The 20,862-nt window shown below is 39.7% G+C and overlaps 1 protein-coding gene across 1 annotated transcript in view; it reads left to right on the top strand.

Moving 5' to 3' along the window:
* The window catches only part of BACH2 (BTB domain and CNC homolog 2), a 186,993-nt gene that overhangs the window by 75,510 nt on the left and 90,621 nt on the right, over positions 1 to 20,862 (top strand). The window contains exon 2 of the mRNA XM_049772313.1: positions 15,231 to 15,485. Within this exon, the coding sequence (XP_049628270.1) occupies positions 15,243 to 15,485 (243 nt within the window). The 5' untranslated portion in view covers positions 15,231 to 15,242. The remainder of the gene's footprint in view (positions 1 to 15,230; positions 15,486 to 20,862) is intronic.

Below are 20,862 nucleotides of genomic sequence, written 5' to 3'. Positions count from 1 at the left end.
TGCACCTCTACTTGTCACCAAGATCAAGAATTAATCATAATGCCACCCCTGAGACAGTCCTCACCCATAAAACCTTCTTGGGGTTAGAGAAATAGTACAAAGGGTAGGGCACTTTCTTTGCACATGGAGACACAGATTTAGTCCCCAGCATCTCATATGGTCTCATAAGCACCACCATAAGGAATTATTTTTGAGTACAAAGCCAGGTAATTCCTGAAGATCACCAGGTATGGCCAAAAGATATTTTTAAAAAGGAGTCTCTATTTTCTTTATGATTTTTCTCATATATATATATGTCTCTAAGGTACTTAATTTTTGCACATTTGGAATTTTATTATAAATAGGATTGATTGCAAGCTACTCTTTTGTATTGTTCTTTTAGCCCAGTATTCATTACTAAGTTTACAGTATTCATCCATGTGAATGTGTGACTCTGGACCTTGTATTCTTCCATTATATGAATATATGAATATTCCACAGTCCAATCATTCTTCTGCTGATAAACACTTGTTTTCCATCAAAAATTATTCTGAAACACACTACAGTGAGCACTCTTGACCAGAATTCCTGTTCCAAATGTTCAGAAGTGTCCCTAGTATGGGGCCAGAGCAGTGGTGCAGTAGTAGGGTGTTTGCCTTGCACACGGCTGACCCAGGACGAACCTAGTTTGATCCCCATTGTCTCATATGGTCCCAAGCCAGGAGCAGTTTCTGAGCCGATAGCCAGGAGTAACCCCTGAGCATCACAGGGTGTGACCCCCTCCCCCAAAAAAGAAAGTGTCCCTAGTTATTGCCTGAGTACTAAATCATAAATGATGTATTATATCTTTAGTTAACTAAATTTTTCAGAGATGGAACCAACCGTAACTGATTATAACTCTGTTACTACTGCCCATCACCACAGGGAATTGGTATTGTCAAGCTTTCTATTGATTTCTAGTTTGTCATATGCATCATGTCTTTGATCATTATCCATAGACTAATCTATATGGTCTGCCATCAGCCATCCTAGTGTTTCTTCTCTCCCTATTTCTTCCATCACAGCCAGCTTACTTCCAGTTTACATGTAATACAGAAGCACTAACTGTTATCATTACTTTATTACTAGTGATTTTGGGAGTTTTTTTGTTCATTTTTATTTTGGTCCATTGGGATGGGGCTTTGATCCATTTGAAAGAATAAAGAAATAACAAAAGTTTCCCCAAATTTAGAACTACTTATTTTCCCTAATAGTGTGTGTTTAGGGCCACATCCACTTTCTCCTCACTCTGTGGCTAGAGATCATTGCTGGCAGTGCTTGGTGGGGACCATATGCAGTACCAGGTATTGAACCAGAGCCAGCCATATACAAGGCAAGCACTTTATCTCTCCATCCTCTACCCTAATTTTTAAAAATATTTTTGAACTATGCAGTAAAAACTGTTGTTGAAAACCATGTCAGTAACTTGAACTTCCTCCTGAAAGGTCAAGGGAAATGGAGGTTTTTATTGAAGTATAAGAACCATTCAAAGCTATTATGGTTGATGATACTATTGCAAGTGCTTCCTCTTAACAACAGCCTTAAATTTCAGTTCCCTTGGCACTAACTAGCACACAAGCAGATGGAGTGTTTGAGTAAATAAGGAATAGGAAAGATTTTTGCTGTTCTGTGTCAGGGCCTTACTTTAGCTATCTAAGGCATTAGATATATTAAGTGGCAGGCTTTGCAGCTTTCCCTTAGAAAATACTTAAATTGGATTGCTTTCACTTTAAGTAAGAAGTTTGAGTCTCTATGAGATAGAAAAGTGTTTCTAGTTCAGAAGTAATAAGTTAGAAATTTTACTCGCCCTATGCTCTCTAAAATTTCTCTTATAAACTAACCCTTAAGATTTCATAGTAAATAACTTTTCTTAAAGCATGCTTGATAAGAGCAGAACTTTACTTAGAAATTACTAAATAATTTAGTGTTTAATTTGCAGAAGTTTTTACTTAATGTACTGTTTCTAAGGGAAATGTGGTTGGAATTTCAATTTAGATAGCTTATAGTTCGATCTTTTTCATTACCTACAAAAAATATTCACTTCTCTTCATCTGACATCTAGACATGACAGGTTGTCTGAAAAACTTAACATCCTATTTTTTTGTGAATTGCAGCTTTTCATATTTCCCACTGTAGGTCTTTTTTTAGGTTTTTTATTTACACTTTTTAGAAATATTAGACATTTTTAATTTTGAACATGACTGAATAATGAATGGTGAATGATAAGTTATTAAGTGATTCTGCACTCATTAATACCTTGTCTTTTGAGTAATGGGAGGTGTGGTCTATAGAGTTTTTAAAGGGGATGAACATGCTATAATTAAGTAATAGTAATTAACTTTTACTGCTGAACCATGTGATAAGATGATGGGGTATATATGTTTGTACATGTGCAGCTGGGGTTTTTGGCCTTCAAAAAGAAGACATCTAGCCAAAACCCAAATCAGAACCTTTGGAAAGCATCCTTACACTCTGGTTTCTGCTAATGTCTACACACTTTAACACATTGTCTAATGCTTAGTGTGAAGACTGGCTGTCAGCCTCCTGAAAGCTATTCTGGGCTCACTCACTGCAGAGTGTTTCATTCTTAGATCTCATGGGTCCTGCTAGAAACTTCAGGATGCATTGCATTGAGGAAGGAGAGTCTGTTTTTTGATGAATATTAGTTAATCAAATTTTAAAAAGAAAACTTAATGGATCATAAAGCATGATAAGAAACAGAATTTGTCTTGGTTTTTGTCAATCAAAAACAAGCTCACTGTAGGGAGATCTAGGAATAGCATCTACAATAACTGAAGTAATACCTAGAGAAGGAACTATCTGATTTGTAAAAAAAATAATAATAGGGGCCGGGCGGTGGCGCTGGAGGTAAGGTGCCTGCCTTACCTGCGCTAGCCTAGGAGACGGACCGCGGTTCGATCCCCCCGGCGTCCCATATGGTCCCCCAAGCCAGGAGCGACTTCTGAGCGCATAGCCAGGAGTAACCCCTGAGCGTTACCGGGTGTGGCCCAAAAACCAAAAAAAAAAAAAATAATAATAATAATAATAATAATATGTTTACATGCGATCTAAGCTGCAACTACTGGACTCTGTAAAGTGCTTGCCAAGGTGGCAGGCAGGGAATGGGAGGGAAGTGGTGGGATAATGAATTATGATGGATGGGAACACTAGTGATGGGAATTAACACTGGTAGTGGGATTGGTATTGAAATATATGCCTAAAACTCAAAACTGTCAATAACTTTAAATTAAGGTTCTTTAACAAAAATAAAGTGGATATGGAGTTTATTTTTGTTTTTAGATTTTGACTTTTGGGGGCCGGAGAGATAGCACAGCGGCGTTTGCCTTGCATGCAGCCGACCCAGGACCTAAGGTGATTGGTTCTAATCCCGGCATCCCATATGGTCTCCCGTGCCTGTCAGGAGCTATTTCTGAGCAGACAGTCAGGAGTAACCCCTGAGCACCGCCGGGTGTGGCCCAAAAACAAAAAACAAAAAAAAGATTTTGACTTTTGGACCACATTCAACTATACTCAGGGCTTACTACTATCTCTGTGATCAGGGATTATTCCTGGCAGTGCTTGAAGTAGCAAGCATAGGAAATAGCACAGAAAAATAAGTAGCAAAAAAAATGAAAAAGAAAAAGAAAATATAAGTAGCATAGAAAATACTTGTCTTTTGGAACCAGAGTGATAGCACAGTTGTAGGACGTTCACCTTGCACGCTGCCAACCTGGGACAAACCTCAGTTCAATCCCGGCATCCTATATGATCCCCTGAGCCTGCCAAGAGAGATTTCTGAGTGTAGAGCCAGGAACCCCTGAGCACTGCTGGATGTGACCCAAAAAACAAAGAAAGACAGAAGGAAACTATTTGTCTTTTTACCAGGTAATAAGACTTCAGCAGTGATTAACTAGTTACAAAGTTCAATCTTACCCCATGACTTATGGTTATTAAAGCTGAATTGCGTCATCTTTGTGCTTTTCTGTTGCATGAAAAATTATTCCAAAAGATAAAACTCATAGATATTTAATATTTTGTTGTACTATCAAAGAACTAAAAGTTCTTCTTAGGAACATTTTTTTAATTGGGTGTCATAGCCCATCACTTGTAATAGAGAAAATGTTTTAAATTACACGTTTGGTAATATTATTAGTTATTATTTGTGTAGTAGTACATGTAGCTATAACAGAAATAGTAAATCCAGGACTTTGCTTCTAGATCATATGTAGTTACAGGTTCTAGATTTATGTATAATTCTGATGCCAAACAACTGTAGAAACAGATAAAATAGTGCCAGGGAGATTATCCCAGATTTAATCCCTGGCAATGCTTAGTCCCCTGAGCACTTCCAGGAATAACCCCTGAACATTGTGATGCCAGTAGCCTTTGAGAGCCTCTAGGTTAGCTCCAAAAAAGATAATAAAATAAGATAAATGAAGTACTGGTTGTCAAGCTATTAAACATCAGGCAATAAAAGATATTGATCCCCCAGATAAGGAAACAAGTGAGTCCAGGTCAGTATTTTGAGAGTTTTCAGGCAGTGCCACAGAGCCAAAGAGATTTTGCTAACTCCTAAATTGGAGAGATGGAGTTAATAATCTGGAGCCTAGTGACTAGTTTCAGAATGCAAATAGCCAAGAAGATTAGAAGACAAGAAGTTGCACTGTCATGAGCTCCACACACATGTATAAGGAAATATGAGGAATAAAGAAATAACCACTTAAAATGATTCTAATACATAATACCATAAAACTACAAGAATAGTAGCCATCATTCAAAGGGTATTAATTAAGTAAAGGGTCAAGGGTGGAGGATACCAAGAAAAGTCTTGCTCAGTAGTGGAGAACAGCAAGCCCTGAGCTTCCACTATACCTACCAAACAACTATCAAAAGAAAAACCTGAATATCAAACTTTTGTCATATATCTCAGCTGTGTCTTGAAACTTTAGAAATTCACAGGAAAACAAAATTATCAGGTATTCAACAAGATAAAATTCAGTGTCTAACATCCAATAAAAAATTTCCAGGCATGCATATAAGCAGAAAAAATGATTCATAGTGAATACAAATACCAATCTATTGAGACAATGAGTGTCTCTGAAATGAGTATTAAAATAACAGGCAAGAGCACTGAAAATATAGTTATTACTGTGGTCCAAATGTTCATGATGTCAAGGTATCATTGGCTATCATCAGAGATATGGAAGTTAAAATTAAAAAGACTCAAATTGACTCTTACAGAGTTGAGCATCACAGTATCTGAAATGAATATCATGTTGGTGGAAAGAATGACAGATTAGATATTGCAAAAGAAAAGATTAGTGAATTTGAAATCTTAACAATAGAAACTGCAAAATGAAACACAATGAGAAATCAAGACCACACATACTAAAAAAATGAGCAGATCATTTGAGAGTTGTGGGATAATTCATTTCAAGTTGTCATGTGTATGTAACTGAAATCCCCTAAAGAGAAGATAAAATTTTTGACAAAAATATTGTAATTAGGGGCTGGAGCAGTGGCGCAAGTGGTAGGGCTTTTGCCTTGCTATGCTCTAATCTAGGACGGACAGTGGTTAGATCTCCCAGTGTCCCATATGGTTCCCCAAGCCAGGAGCGATTTCTGAGCACATAGCCAGGAGTAACCTTTAGTGTCAACTGGGTGTGGCCCAAAGAAAAATATTGTAATTAATGATTGAAATATTTTCAAATTTTACAAAACTGCAAACTGACCCATCCAACATGTTCATGAGCCTAGAGGATCATTATATATCAAGGCACATTATAATCAAATTGCTCAAATGATGTGTTAAAGAGAAAAATCTTAAGGACCAAAGCGATAGTACAGCATCTAGGATACTTGCTTTACATATAGCTGACCTAGGGGCCGGGAAGGTGGTGCTAGAGGTAAGGTGTCTGCCTTGCTAGCGTAGGATGGACCGCAGTTCGATCCCCTGGCATCCCATATGGTCCCCCCCCAAGCCAGGGGCGATTTCTGAGCGTATAGCCAGGAGTAACCCCTGAGCATCAAATGGGTGTGGCCCCCCCCAAAAAAAAACATATAACTGACCTAGATTCAAGGATCACTGGAAGTGATCCCTAAGCACAGAGCCAGGAATAAGCCTGACCATCACCAGGTGTAGCCCAAAAATCAAAACATAACCAACAAAAAAATCTCAAAAGTTGCTAGGGTTGCAGGGTCAGTCAGTGAATTACTTATGTAAGTAAATTATGGATGTAACTTACTTATGTAAGTAACTTATGTTACTTGTGAATAAATGTAAGAATGAAGACATGGTTTCATTGAAAACCATGAACATAAACTACACTGTCAATTTAAAATATATTTCCTACAAAAATAACTTTCTTTTTTAATATAATTATTTATTATGGGACCAGAGAGATAGCATGGAGGTAAGACGTTTGCCTTGCATGCAGAAGGACGGTGGTTCAAATCCCGGCATCCCATATGGTCCTCCCAGCCTATTGGGGGGCGATTTCTGAGTGTAGAGCCAGGAGTAGCCCCGAGCACTGCTGGGTGTGACCCAAAAACCCAAAAATAATTTATTCTGCCAATAGAATATGATATACACAAGTGTATGTGTTAAGATACTTCTTTTTTATGTCTTTATTTAAACACCTTGATAACAAATATGATTGTAGTTGGGTTTTAGTCATGTAAAGAACACCCCTTCACCAGTGCAACATTCCCATCACCAATGTCCCAAATCTCCCTCCACCCCACCCCCACCCCCACCTGTACTCTAGACAGGCTTTCTACTTCCCTCATCCATTCACATTGTTTGGATAGTTCTCAATGTAGTTATTTCTCTAACTGCACTCATCACTCTTTGTGGTGAGCTTCATGTCATGAGCTGGACCTTCTAGCCCTCCTCTCTTTAGTCTCCGAGAATTACAAAAATAACTTTCAAAAATGGAGAGAACACTCTTCTAGAAATAAACACAGTGAGTTCATCACCAGCTATTATGGTAAGAATATTTATGGTCCCCTGAATAAAAACATAAGTGAAGACTTAATCCCCAATATCATGGTCTTTGAAGGTGACTTTTGAAAGTGTTTGGAGTTAATGGAGGTCATGAGGGTGAAGGGCCTGTATTGGGATTAATGTACTTAAATAAAGAGGAAGAGAAAGAGAGAGAGAGCAGGGCATGGTGAGAAATGACTGAATGCCAGAAAGATAACTAAGAAAGCAAATCAGTTGACACCTTGATCTTGGACTTCCCAGACTCCCAAAACAGTGAGAAACAGATTCCTATTGTTTGAGTCACTCAGTCTATTTTTTAAGCTGAACGACAATTCAGCATACCTCAACTCAAAGTGTTATTACTGAAGTTCGTTGGACAAAGGGAAAGTGTGTGTATGTAAAATTTTGTCTTTCTGTTCAAAAATCTTTTAAACATAACTGACTAAACAAAAAAGACAATGGAATGTGTCTGTAAAAGTAAAATAACTAAAGACCATAACTAAAGACCAAAAAGGGAGAAATGAAAACATATGTTATGAGATTCCCATGAAATGGTATATTATTTCTTGAAAGTAAGTTACACTAGCTTAAATAAGAATAGTAAAAAGCCTAAAGAAAATAATAAAATAACATACCAATAAGGAAGATAAAATTTAGTTATAAATAATAGCTAAAACAAAAGGAGTCAAGAAGTAAGAGAGCAAAGAACAGAATTTTAAAATAAATCAAATAGAAATTCAGTCACAAAACAGCAGATATAAAACCAGCCAATAGGTTGGAGAGTCAATTCAAAGGGCTGGAGCACAGATTCCGCATACAGGTTTGATCCTTGGCACTACAATGATCTCCTAAACATCATACCATGCATGACCCAAAAGAAAAACAAAAAATCCTTAATAAGTTTCAATAATGGCAATAAGCATAGATGGCATCAGTACCAGGATTGAAAATCAGAGCTATATTTAATCTTTTTAAAGATACACAACACCCAATAACATGCTCCCTATAAGAAATGCTTTGTTTTGTTTTGGGGCCATGCCTGGCAGTATTTAGGGCTTACTCCTGGCTCAGGAATCACTTCTGCTCATTCTTGGGGGACCATGTAGAGTGCTGGAAATTGAACCTGGATCAGCCACATGCAAGACAAGTACTATCTGTACTATCTCTCCAGCTCCTAAGAAGAATTTCTACCAAAATTCTACCTAAGTAAGAAGTACTCTATAAATATAAATACACAATGGAACCAGAGAGAAATAGAATAATAGTACAGGCAAGTCAGGCACTGGCCTTCCATGTAGCAAACCAAGTTTGATCCCAGGCATCCCACATGTGCCTCCAAGCCTCACCAGGAATGATCTCTGAGTACAGAGTCAGCAGTAAGTCCTGAGTACCATCAGGCATAGTGTGTGGCACAAAAACAGATACATACCTATATACACACATTGTTTTGTTAAAATATGTTAATGTGTCTATTAAAAAGAAAACAAATATGTTAATAATAATCAAAACTCTAAAGTGTTTATATTAATGTTAAACAAAGTGTATTTCAGAAAAAAAATTAACTGATAGACAAATTCATGACTATTGTGGGAAGTTTCAGCACCCTTCTCGATACTAAATATACCTTAAAGAGAAAATTAGTGAAAATTAAAAATTCTTAGCCAGAGCTATGGTTCACTGGTAGGTGGATGCCTTGTATGTGTGAGGCCCTGGGCACTGCACTTTTAAGAGGAGAAGCGCCAAAGAAATATACATGAGTTAGGACCCTGACCTTGCATGCAATAATCCAGCCTTGAGTTCAGTCTCTGGCAATGCATGTAGCCCACTTAGCACTGCCATGTATTACAGCTGATCACAGATTCTTGAATACCCCCTGAGAACTGTTGAGAGTGAGCCCCCAGACCCTCAAAACAAAAAGCCAAAAAAAAATTAAAGGAGTGGCCCAGCCAAGGGAATTCCCTCTCTAGTGCCCCCAATATTTAGTGTGCCTATGCAGGAAAAAAATAATAAGGCACAAAACAATATTTCTATCTATCCATTTAGTTATTTTTTTTCTCTTCCTTTGACTTCTGTGTTTTGATGTAGATAGTGAAGCTGATGTCTTCAATTTTATTTTATTTTATTTTTTCTTTATCTTTCTTTTTACACTCTGGCATGGTTTTATTTCAGGACCGAGACTAGTATGTGGTGCTTGTCTTTATTGATGTAGTGCTCACTGGGTATTTTATACTATATTTCTTTTTGTATTGGTACGGTATTTCAATTCCTTTTTTCCTATCCTCTCTCAAACTGAGGTTGAGAGCCTCTAGAAGGACTCTGTCCATTTTCGACTTATTTGGTTTTTACCCCATTTTATTGCTTTTCTTTTCTTCAAACAAAACCACATAATATGAACTATCTAGTTCTGCCTCTCAAATAGAGGGTGAAATAAGGGAGGGTACCAAGACCAAAAAGATATATGATCACTAAGTAGTAAGCTAGACACAGGGGACCATTTACTCTAGCAGCTCAGGGGGTAAGGGTGGGGGATATGGAATGCAAGATGGGAAGGGGGGGTGGAGGGAGGACAAATTTGGTGATGGGAATTCCCCTGCTTCAATGTTAATATGTACCTAAAATACTACTGTGAAAGATATGCAAGCCAATATGGTCAAAATAAAAATTATAAAAAAAAAAAGGAGTGGCCCAGAAGATGAATCAGTAGCTTAAAAGCTTTTTTCCAGCAAGCATAAGGCTGTGAGTTCAAATCCCAGAGCAACCGTTTCACTGAAATAATCCTGACAACCCTGAGTTCAATTGTAAAAGACTATTTTTTTTTTTTTGGTTTTTGGGCCACACCCAGCGATGCTCAGGGGTTACTCCTGGCTATGTGCTCAGAAGTTGCTCCTGGCTTGGGGGACCATATGGGACACCGGGGGATCGAACCGCGGTCCGTCCAAGGCTAGCGCAGGCAAGGCGGGCACCTTACCTTTAGCGCCACCGCCCGGCCCCAATTGTAAAAGACTATTAATAAGGGGCCGGAGCAGTGGTGCAAGCGGTAGGACATCTGCCTTGCATGCTTGAGTCTAACCTAGGACAGACCACAGTTCAGTCCCCAAAGCCAGGAGCGATTTCTGAGCAAATAGCCAGGAGCAACCCCTGAGTGTCACTGGGTGAAGCCCAAACCTCCTCCCAAAAAAGACTATTAATAATATTGGGAAACCTGGGGCCGGAGAGATAGCATGGAGGTAAAGCATTTGCCTGGCATGTAGCAGGTCAGTGGTTCGAATTCCGGCATCCCATATGGTCCCCAGAGCCTGCCAGGAGCGATTTCTGAGCATAGAGCCAGGAGTAACCCCTGAGCGCTGCCGGGTGTGACCCAAAAAACAAATAATAATAATATTGGTAAACCTTCTATATAAAGTGCTTAGTAAAATAGATGCAATAATACTCATTATCAGGAATATGTTAGATGACATCTGTACATGCTGCTTTTTTAGATATTAAATTAAAAGATTTTGGAAGGAATAATTGAAAAACTGTATACAATGATTCCAATAAATTCGCAGTGTTTTAATTAAATTATAGATAAAACTAAAGACCTAGTGCTTTCAGAAAAATTCTACCAAATATGTAAGAAAGAAATTATATCAGTTCTATACTAACTCATTTGGAAAATTATGGAAATAAGAATATTTCCTGACTCATTTCGTAAGACCAACACAACCTTAATACTAAAACCAGTCTTAAATATAAATATCTGTTGTGAACAGATTAATACTCCTCTTCAGCACAGATAAAAAGTTCTTAACAAGGGCCGGTGAGGTGGCACTAGAGATAAGGTGTCTGCCTTGCAAGTGCTAGCCAAGGAAGGACCACGGTTCGATCCCCTGGCATCCCATATGGTTCCCCCAAGCCAAGGGCAATTTCTGAGCACTTAGCCAGGAGTAACCCCTGAGTATCAAATGGGTGTGGCCCAAAAAAACAAAACAAAAAGAAAAGTTCTTAACAAAATTGTTGCAAATTGATTTGTACTGCAAGCCCATGTTTTCCCTGAACAGTTTCTCACTTGCTTACCTCAGTTTCTTTGCTTATTTCTGTTCTGGAGAAGCCTGAATCGTCTCTTGAACTAATTTTCCCTCATTCTCTTCACATCATTTTAAACAACTTTTATTCAATAAAAGTTACCTTGCTTCAGGACCGGAGAGATAGCATGGAGGTAAGGCATTTGCTTTTAATGCAGAAGAACGTAGGTTCAAGTCCTGACATCCCGTATGGTCCCCAAGCCTGCCAGGAACAATTTCTGAGTGTAGAGCCAAGAATAACCCCTGAGCACTGCCAGGTGTGACCCAAAATATAAAACAAGAAAAAAATTACCTTGCTTCAAAAAATAGTAGTAAATTGAATACTTCAATGTATGTAATAAAGAAAATATTTCATAATCAAGAGGAATTTATCTTAGAAATGTAAGGTTTATTTAACATTCAAAAAACTAAAATCAATAAATATTATCACTGTATTAACATAGTAAAAAGCTGATGATTCGTAGAAGCAGAAATGATATTTTTTAAATTCATCTTTTTTTTCTAATATATTTTTAATTCCCAACAAGCCATTGCTAGAAAGTAACTTCCTCAGATTTATCTAGAGGTATCTATGAAACATAGAGAGAAGTAGTAGCATTGAGGTAGTAGAAGTAGGAGTCAAAGAAGTAAGAGAAGAAGCCATTGAAACCAACCAAGTTGGAAAGGAAATAAAGTCTTTATTTACAGACAACATGTTCTTCCACAGAGGAAATCTGTTGTCTCTGACCTTGAAGGAAAAAAAATCTATGAGAACAAACACAGAGTCTTCAACAATGAAATTATGATACCCAAACTTTAACAACCAAACTTGAAAAGGTACCTGTTATGATGGCAGTCTAGGCAGTTCTCGGGAGGTATGAGATGAACACTAGTGGTGGAACTGGGACTGAAATATTGTATGTTTAAAACTTAACTCTGATTAACTTTGTATATAACAATGCTTTAGATTTTAAAAAATACAAAATGGAAAAAAAGCTGTGAGAAATACTGTTAAGCAAAGCTGAAAAATACAGTATTAATACAAAAATCCTTTTACCTCTATATCAGGGGTGGCGAACACGCGGCTCTTGAGCCACATGCAACTCCCAGCCAAAATGAAAATGAATGCGGCTCTTTGCCTCTTATCATTCTTTTGTCTACTGTGGCTCTTTGCCAAGTTTGGATTTTGTTCTGCTGCTTCTGAGGAGGGACCTCTGAGGAGAGATCTCCGAGCGAGCGTAGAGTCCCGCCCCCAGGCTGCGTCCTCCCGTCTCCCATCCCTGGGAAACAACTGCACGGGCCAGCGAGCGGGGGACCCGTGTGTCACATGTTGGGTCACATCTTGCCGTTAGTTCTTAGTGTGGAGGACGCAGCACACCCTCACCATCACTGCAGGATTTTGACCCTCACTCAAAATGGCAAAATGCAATATGTGATTAATAGATTATTGATAAAATTAGATGCTTTGTATGAGTGTTTGTTTTGGCAGGTCACTGCGTGGTGTGGCTCTCTGACTCTCACAGTTTAAAATTTTGGCTCTTTGTGTCGAACTTGTTTGCCATCCCTGTTCTATATATTATAAATAAAAAATCAAGATTAAATTATATACCAAAATCATTAATATTTTTATTTAAATACTAATTTAGAAGCCCATGAAAGACAACAGTGAATAGGGTGTTTGCCTTGCATACAGCTGACACAGATTGATCCTCAGCACCACAACTGGTACCCTGAGCTTTTGCTGGGGATCAAAACAGAGTCTCTCTCTGGCCTCCCTGGGTATTTTTAATGTCAGTATAGTGGCAAGGAAGGTAGCTTAGTTTACATCATAGACTTCACAAAGTGCAGGGTTCAATCTACAGGCATCAAAAAAGTCATTTTGGGGTTTTTTGCTTGTTTATTTGTTTGGGAACCATACCTATCAGTGTTCAGGGCTTACTCCTGATTCTTTTTTTTTTTTTTTTTTTTTTTGGTTTTTGGGCCACACCCGTTTGACGCTCAGGGGTTACTCCTGGCTATGCGCTCAGAAATCGCCCCTGGCTTGGGAGGACCATATGGGACACCGGGGATCGTCCTATGCTAGCGCTTGCAAGGCAGACACACCTTACCTCTAGCACCAACTTCCCGGCCCCTACTCCTGATTCTGTACTCAATAATTACATCCCTGCTATGCTCAAGGAATAATATGGGATGCTGAGGGTTGAAACTGAGTTGACCACATGCAAGGCTATCTGCTATACTATGGTTCAGCCCCAGTGCATTCTTTTTTTAAGAAAAGGAAGGAAACTTTTTTGTTAATCGATCTTCACTGGGATCCATATTTCCTATTCTTTCTAATGTGATATACTGTGTAATTTCTTAAGGAGAATATATATCAAGTATGCTGTGATAATGACAATAAAACATCAAGCATTTTTAGTGATGAGCTGGAACAGTGGTGCAAGCGGTAAGGCGTCTGCCTTTCCAGCACTAGCCTAGGATGGACCACAGTTCGATTCCCCAGTATCCCCTATGGTCCCCCAAGCCAGGGGCAATTTCTGAGCGCATAGCCTGGAGTAGCCCCTGAGCATCACCAGCTGTGACCCAAAACAAAACAACAACTAAAAAGAGTTTTTAGTGAGTAATAATAGATTATGTTGTTTGTGCTTTGTTTTAAATTAGTGGAGATCAGTTTCAATAGCTGACTATATCTATTTAGTATGAATGGAATGCTCTTTAGTTCACTTGTTAAATTATGTATTGTAGTTAAATTCTTTCCTCTGCTTGGTCCAGTTTCTACCTTGGACCTTATAAGTACTCCATCAAGAGAGCATTGCAAATATATCAAAATAATGTATTTCCTAGTAACATAAAGCTCAGTTAATATTTGCACTAGGACTGTGTATGTGTGGAATTTTTTTTCCAAAATAAAGCTGCCAAGCTGTAAGTATATATGCATATATATTAGTAAAACTATTAGGCCATGGAGATATTACAACAGATATAAACTCTTGCCTTGCATAAAGTCAACCCACATTCAAATCTCCAGCACCCTATATGGTCCCCAGAACCTGCCAGGAGTGAATCTTGATCACAGAGCCATAAGCCCTGATTAATATTAAATAAATATTAGTTAAAATTAATATTAAATAATGTTTGTAATTTTTGGAGGTGCCAGGGAGCAAAGTCAGGACCTCATACATACAAAGCAAGCCCTCTGTTGCTGAGTTTTCTAGCCCTAAGCTCTCTTAACTGGAGAATCAATCAATCTATAGAACATTTTTTTTTCGAGACCATTGTGAATTACAAGTCTTTCACAATTGTATTTTAGGTATATAGTGACAGTGAATTAGGGTCATTCCCACCACCATTGTTTACCTCCCTCCACCATAGTTCCCCACATGTATGTCATACGTCTACCTTTACTCCCTGGAATACCAGTGTAACAGGTCCATTTTGTGTTTAGGTTGTTACAGTTTGAGTCTCTTGATTGTATTGTCCTTGACTTATATCCAAGCTGTAGTACTTTTTAATAGCCTGATGGTTTTTTCTCCTTCGTATCCTCTAGCAAAAATCTGTAGCCATTGAATTCTCACATTTGAGTATAAATTCCATGTAAGCATAACATTCTATTGTTTAGCCTCATACCTGCAGTTGAAAAACTGAACTCTTAATATTTGACAAATGAAAGAATAATAAATAATGTTTATGTTTAGGGGCTGGAAAAATAGTTCTGGTTTGCACATGGCCAACCTTGGTTGTATCCCCAACACCACATTTCCTGAACAATGCCAGAGATGCTTCCCCCAAAAAAGTACATTTGTGTTTTAAAATTCTATTAAGAGACCTGGCTTTATTACTGGGGCGGGGAGAGGGAGGTAAAAGAACACAATAAGGGATAAGGATAGTCAATAGATTTGACTTTCCAAAGTTCTGGGAATGGGAGATAAGCCCGATATTTGGATCATATACTCAAGATCCTGAGTTCAGACCCTAGCGTTGTATGGCTTCCTGAACTCTGCTGGTTATAGCACTGATGGAGAAACCCCCCAAAAATTAAAAAGAGCACAAACAAGTATATGTTCTTAGGGAGCATGCACATGCAGCTGAATAGCTCATGGTAGAGGTCTTGGGAAGTGGGTTATTCTCTCTCACCTGCTTTCTGACTCTGGTAGCTGTGGTGACCCAGCCTTTCTTTCTTGCAGGGTGTAAACGGCATGTCTGTGGATGAGAAGCCTGACTCCCCCATGTATGTGTATGAGTCCACAGTCCACTGTACCAACATCCTCCTGGGCCTCAATGACCAGCGGAAAAAGGATATTCTCTGTGATGTGACTCTGATAGTGGAGAGGAAGGAGTTCCGGGCCCACCGGGCTGTGCTGGCTGCATGCAGTGAATATTTCTGGCAGGCGCTAGTCGGACAGACGAAAAATGACTTGGTGGTCAGCTTGCCTGAGGAGGTACAGTAGTCTGGTCTGTTTATGTGGTTGTTACTGGGGGCTTATTGACTTAGATACAATGGCCTGAGTCAGAACTGGAAGGCAGACCCTGTGCTATATCCCCATCCGGGAATTGAAGTTCGTGTCACCCACACACAAAGTCTGCGGCAAACTCAGTTTCGATTTGAAGCACTCTGAGTCTCTGGAGGCATGACTGAGCATCGAGTCTTTCTTTCGGGGAAACAACCCTCACCTGTGGCTCCCAGACACTCATTCACCTGCTCTGCTGGTGTTCCCCAGAGTTCAATGTTGTTTGTCCCCAAAGTGGAATTTGAATCACAGAGCAGGTGGCAATAGTTTTCTCTTCCAGGTGAAGGATGGCTCAAGTCCCCTTGACAGAAGCATAGAAAATACACAGAGCAACCTCACTGGGGGGCTGGGAGAATTAAAACCAAGCAGTGATTTCTAGAATTGGCATAGTAAGATTCTATGAAACATATACTTGCTTCTCTCGCATTTGCTGAAAATACCCTTCTCAGGTTTCTCGATTACTCTAGTCATTTGAGTACCACAAGGAAATGAGTCGCTGACTCTCTTCTGCCCATAGATGATACTCAAGTGGAAGATTTGAACTACAGGAACTCAAAAGTAAAAGGGTAACAGGGACAGGCTCTGGACTCCTCATCTTCTGTCTTCCTGGCTTCTTTTTTTTCTTTTTCTTTTTTATTCTTGGGCCACACCCACTAATGCTTCAGGATTATTTCTAGCTCTGCATTCAGGAGTTACTCCTGGAAGCGCTCCAGGATCATATGGGATGCTGGGGATTGAATCCAGGTCAGCCACATGCAAATCGAGATCCCTACCCACTATATTATCACTTCAGCCCTGACTTCCTTTATTTTCTTTTGGGGGAATTGTGTTTGAGCCATACCTGGTGACATTCAGGGGTTACTCCTGAATCTGCACTGTTGGGACCATATGGGATGCCAGAGATCAAATCTGGCTGTACCATAAGCAAGCAAACATCCTACCAGGTGTATTATCACTCTAGCCCCAGATTTCCTTCATTTTCTGACTAATGGAAACACCAAATAGCTTCAGGTTGTGTTCTGAGCCTGAATCATTTCTGTGGCAACAGCAGGATACAACACTTGAGGTCCCACTAACAACTGTGCAGAGACACAGTTACTCTAGGGAACAAGTCACATCTATCATGCTCACTCATAGCACTCAAGAATTGTACAGTGATTTCCTGAACTGACTACATAAAGTGACCCTGGCAAAAAAAACTAGTGACCCTATCACCTTGCTCTTCTGTGCTAATGGGCCCAAGCATCATTTAGTCCTAGGTCACAACCTCACCTGTTTCCAGGGGCCTGATAAGAAATAGAAATAGTGAAAGCATGGAGCTGGAACAGTGGTGCAAGCGGTAGGGCTTCTACCTTGCACACGCTAGCATAGGACAGACCACGGTTCGATTCCCCAGCGTCCCATATGGTGCCCCAAGCCAGGAGCTATTTCTGAGCACATAGCTAGGAGTAACCCCTGAGTGTAGCCCAAAAACCAAAAACAAAAGAAATGATGAAAGCAGGGTATAGAAGACAGCAGGGTAGGGAAAGACAAGCACATGCTTCACAAAGACATCCAAATGCAACTGAAAAAATTGAACAGTCAAATAAGACAGGGGAGATGGTGGCGAGGGTCCCCAGCTCCCTTGTGAAGCATGTCTTATGGGAGTGGCCAGCTGGTACAGTGAAGAGGGCTAAATCATTTCACCTTTTAATGCTATTGTTCTTTTTTAGGCCTACAGCAAAGACTTTTGCATCTTATTCCATTAGCAAGAAAGTAGCTAGAGAGATTCCTATTCTAAGAGCAAAAGATAAATCAGTGATAAATTCTGAGGCAGGAGTAGGGAGGAAACTTCGGTACCAAGTACTATAGGAAGACCAAGGAATGGGGGCTTGTGGTGACAGGGTAGGGGACCACTGAGCCTCTCAGATGCTCTGTCCTGAGAAATGATAAATTTTTCTGGAATTAGGCCATGGAAGAGCCCTTCTTAGTGACTCCAGCACTATAATCTAGAAATATTTGGTTTTAGAGTCACACCCAGCAGTGCTCAGGGTTACTCCTGGCTTTATGCTCAGAAATTGCTCCGCAGGTTCAGGGGACCATATGGGATGCCGGAATTTGAACCACTGTCCTTCTGCATGCAAGGCAAATGCCTTACCTCCATGCTATCTCTCCGGCCTCTATAATCTAGAAATATTTGGAAACCTCTTTATATCCAGAATAGTCTTGAGGGAGATGGGGCTTAGAGTTTACTTATTATCTTCTTTGGAGGCCTGCCTTATTTATACGTTTCTTACTCATTTTTAAAAGATCTGCTCATACATAAATATCTGTACAAATGTGAACAATACTTCAATTGTATCAATACTTCAACTTCTATTATAATACAAGTTTATGAAACTGCATACAGCTCAGTCTCCTTAGTGATTGTTGGTACTGTATTGAGATTCCATGGATTTGTGGCCTGACCCCCAGGCTGCCCTCAGTGAGTTCAGGAATTCTGGCCACTACATTTCCAAGCTTCACTTATTTCCTATGAAAATGCTGACAATCACAGGCTGGACACAGAAGACAGTGGTGGGTTTTTGCCTTGCACATGGCTAGCCTGGATTCTATTCTGACTCCCCTATAGTCCCTTGAGCCCCACCAGGAGGGATATAGAGTCAAGAGCCTGCACACCACCAGGTGTGACCAACAACAAAACCAAAATTTTAGTGCTGAAATTACCAAGTCCTTGAATTATGTATCCTAACGTAATACCAATGCAAGAATATTTAAAGGAGGGCCGGAAAGATAGCATGGAGGTAAGGCGTTTGCCTTTCATGCAGAAGGATGGTGGTTTGAATCCCGACATCCCATATAGTCCCCTGTGCCTGCCAGGGGCAATTTCTGAGCCTAGAGCCAGGGGTAACCCCAGAGCACTGCTGAGTGTGACCCAAACCCCCCCCCAAAAAAAAGAATATTTAAAGGAAACTAGGATATACATATATCTGCCATATCTTAAAAGTTACATTTTAGGGGCCGGTGAGGTGGCGCTAGAGGTAAGGTGTCTGCCTTGCAAGCGCTAGGCAAGGAAGGACCGCGGTTTGATCCCCCGGCATCCCATATGGTCCCCCCAAGCCAAGGGCAATTTCTGAGCGCTTAGCCAGGAGTAACCCCTGAGCATCAAACGGGTGTGGCCCCCCCCCCCAAAAAAAAAAAAAAGTTAACATTTTAAATCGAGACACTGAAAATTGATTGTTTATTTAGCACTATTTAGTCTATTTTTGTTTGTTTACTTCATAGTTTTTCTATTTGGCCTTTTTTGGGGGGTCCATAAAGGCATGGCTGTATTTGGGGGACCCACCTGGTGCTGAGAATTCGGCACACAGTGCACATGCTCCAGCTATTGGCGCTCTCTCCCTTGTTTGCACTGGATCTTTAAAGGAAAAGACACTGTTCAGACATCACACAAACATTTGCTTGATCTTTTACAATGAAGTTCAGTGAGAATTTTCTGTGAGAATTTTATTCTCTTCTATCTTTATGCAGTGATTATTGCTCCTATATAATCAGCATTCCCAAGCCCTTAAAACATTGGAGTTGCCCTGTGTACCTGAATCTTTCGGCAAGACAGTTTCTGTTGTTCTGTGGGAGTAGGAAGCTTTTTGACATTCAACTCAATCTCCCATTTCTCACCAATGCCACATGTGAGGCTGCCCCAATGCCCTCCCCTTTATATTTGAGGCTGTGGTTGGGTCTGTCATTGTTTCTGAGCCTGCCTCCAAGGGCCTTTTCTCTTAGCTCTTCACACAGCCTCAGGCAGCCCTGAGTGCAGCCATTGTCTTCTCTCCTGGCTGTTTGCACCCTGAAAGTTCTTACATGCTCTGTGGTCATTGTCCTTCTGAGCTCAGTAAATTACTTCATAGAATTTGAATAAAGTGGAGAATAAACAAACAGCCCAACCACTACCATGGAAAGTAGCTGTCAGAAACTAACTGGCTTTTGGTTCAGATGGTGTGAAAAATGGTGTTTTATTAGTTCCTTGGAAATCTCTAATCCTCATTATAATCTTAGCACCAAATTCAGACCAGTTTTCCGACCCTGTCTCAACTTTGTTCCTAGTTAACTGTAAAATAAATCACATGTTGCTACTTCAGTCCCCACACACCATATTTTACCCCGATGTGGATGGGTCTGAAATAAGTAGGGTAGCCTCAAAGAATTAATAAACCAAGTCAGAGAGTCATGGAGTTGTTTGCTTTTTTGCCTCGTGATCTCTGTGCACCAAAGCCATACTGACTTTTCTTTATCCTCCTGTACAAATTCAACTGTGGAGAAAGGTAGAGTGGACTTTTACATGTTAAAATAATATGTTTAAAGTAAAGAGGAAGATGGGGAAATTCCTTTGTTTTGGGTTAATTGTTGGATGTCATCTTATACTTAACCACCTTCACACTCACTGGACAGCCACTTCCAACAACTTCTTGGGGAAGAAACATGGTTGAATCTACAAGTCACCACCCTCTCTATTTCTCTAAGCTTATCCATTGAACCAGACTCAGCTTTGCCCTCCAACTGATATCAGTTGTGCAGTTCTACTCAAAATCTTGTTTCTGATATGCCTTGTAGTTTCTAGCAAATCAAATCAAATAAGTCATTGCTGTGTAGACTCTGGTCTTAAAGAAAAAGAGAAATAGAGCCAAAGTCTTCTAGAAGTCGAACAGTTACTGCATTATCTTGCCTGCTTATTTTTTTATTGAAATGAAATAATTGTTTTTTATTGAAATGCAATAAATATTGTCTCTACTACTGAAAAACACATGTTTGTATGTCCACATATAGTAAGAGAATAAAGCATTGTGCTTAGTACTTTTGTTAAATAATGATTCCCCTTTATTTTTTATTTTTATTAATATTTTTATTTAAACACGTTGATTACAAATATTATTGTAGTTGGGTTTCAGTCATGTAAGGAACAACCCCCTTTCACCAGTGCAACATTCCCATCACCAATATTCCAAATCTCCCTCCTCCCCACCCCACCCCCACCTGTACTCAAGACAGGCTTTCTACTTCCCTCATTCATTCCTATCATGGCTAAGTATCCTTTTGTGCTAACATATGGGGAGGGTATAAATGATCTATGACCCAGCACTGCAAGGCCATTCTTCCACTGCTTTTGATGATTCATGCTGTCTCAACAAATACCACCTTAGATACGGTCTTAGAAACCATTGAGAACAGATCATAAATTGTGGCAGAAATGTTACCATTATCAGGAAGTTTAGTCTTACAGCATATGGAGTATAGAAAGCAAGTAGAGTGTGCTTTCTTGCAGATGACTCAT

Source organism: Suncus etruscus, chromosome 4, assembly GCF_024139225.1.
Source record: "Suncus etruscus isolate mSunEtr1 chromosome 4, mSunEtr1.pri.cur, whole genome shotgun sequence".
Lineage (NCBI taxonomy): Eukaryota > Metazoa > Chordata > Mammalia > Eulipotyphla > Soricidae > Suncus > Suncus etruscus.
The sequence above is the reverse complement of the archived record's forward strand: the minus strand, read 5'-3'. Positions and strand labels throughout refer to the sequence as shown.